Raw genomic sequence first — 1,476 nt, 5'->3', positions numbered from 1 at the left:
AGAGGGAGAAAGTGAAAGAGAACTGCAGAGAGAAACGATGCCTCGAATAAATAACCAGTCCCTCCCGGGCTACCATTTCTGATGAAACCTTATCATAAAACAAGGTCGACGCTTTCTTCCTTCAGGGAGGAACAACCTGTAAACATCATCTTTCACTTCGAAAACACGCATATTTCAGGGGAAAAAAAAACCCAAACCAATCAACAAGAAAAGAACTAAAACAACAAACTCCAAACATCAATATTTTTTTTTGAGTTCTGTCACGTTCTTTCTGCAGAGAAGGAAGCCGTGTTTACCTTTGAACTAAGAAATAACTGTACAAAACAAACCCCGTGAAGATCATGCTTGGATAAAATTTATCCATCTACTTCACGCTGCCCTTTTGCAGCAGCATTCCCTCAAAACATGAGAGGACACAGGGCAACTTGGAAAACACTATTAAAAGTGGGTTTTAAATTAAACAAATAGTACTTGGGGAAAAACTATTCAGCCTCACTAGCGTTACTGTATGTGAAGCACACCTCTCAAATCACGGGGGGACAAACGGAAGAGGGTTAGGACAAGCATGTGACTACTCAATTTGTAGAGCCCGACGCACGTTACATTTCGGAGTCTATATCAAAACAGTACTGACCAGGTGCAAGCATATCAATCTAGGAAAAAGCTATCAGAAGGAGAAACCTCAAATACCAAGCGTTCAGCTCATTTTTTCACCATGCACGATCACTAATTTACTGCGTTCACAGGTGATTGCTTAAAGGGGCGTTGCAGTCATCAAAATCTAAGCAAAAGCTCTGCCAGAGGAAGTTTAGGTTAGATATTAAGAAGAAATTCGTTACAGAGAGGGTAATCAGGCATTGGAAAGGCCTGTCCAGGGAGGGGGGGTTTCTCCATCCCTGGAGGTATTTAAGAAGAGGCTGGATGTGGCACTTAGTGCCATGGTCTAGAAACTGCGGTAGATGTGGACCAAGGGTCGGACTTGATGATCTCAGAGTTCCTTCCCAACCCGTCTAATTCTATGATTCTGTGAAGTGCAACAGTAGCTGTGAGCCTCGAAGAATCAAAAGCCTCGGCTGGCCAGCCTACCGAGAGTGGAAAGTTGATACTATGTTTCTTACTTTCTTCAGGGATCAGCTCAACCCAAGAACACAATTCATGGAGAAAAACACCGAAAAAAGATGAAGCCTGTTAAGAAAGGCTCAGGGGGAACAGCGTGAGCTTTACAGACCTGTGGTGCGTCGGTGACAGTGGGCGGCTCTCCCGCGACGGCGCTGCTGCTGCTCGGGTTCGGCTTGTCGCAGGGCTCCCCGGCCAGAAGCTCCTCGGCGGGCAGGATGGGCAGCGGCGGCGGCGGCCAAGCGGCCTCGGCGGCGGCGCGGGCCGGCGCGGCCACGCACAGGTTGTAGGAGTAGGGCAAGGTGCCCTCGCAGAAGTCGGGCGGGAAGGCGGCGCCGGCCAGCGAGAAGCGCTGCGCGC

The 1,476-nt window shown here is 48.6% G+C and overlaps 1 protein-coding gene across 1 annotated transcript in view; it reads right to left on the bottom strand.

Moving 5' to 3' along the window:
* The window catches only part of LOC114072697 (protocadherin gamma-B5-like), a gene marked incomplete at its 3' end in the record, with an annotated part of 11,058 nt that overhangs the window by 5,784 nt on the left and 3,798 nt on the right, over positions 1-1,476 (bottom strand). Inside the window, exon 2 of the mRNA XM_027910560.1 lies at positions 1,229-1,468. Within this exon, the coding sequence (XP_027766361.1) occupies positions 1,229-1,468 (240 nt within the window). The remainder of the gene's footprint in view (positions 1-1,228; positions 1,469-1,476) is intronic.

This window comes from Empidonax traillii, unplaced genomic scaffold (genome assembly GCF_003031625.1).
Source record: "Empidonax traillii isolate 1590-97213 ecotype Southwest subspecies unplaced genomic scaffold, ASM303162v1 scaffold3739:size17074, whole genome shotgun sequence".
Taxonomy (NCBI): domain Eukaryota; kingdom Metazoa; phylum Chordata; class Aves; order Passeriformes; family Tyrannidae; genus Empidonax; species Empidonax traillii.
The sequence above is the reverse complement of the archived record's forward strand: the minus strand, read 5'-3'. Positions and strand labels throughout refer to the sequence as shown.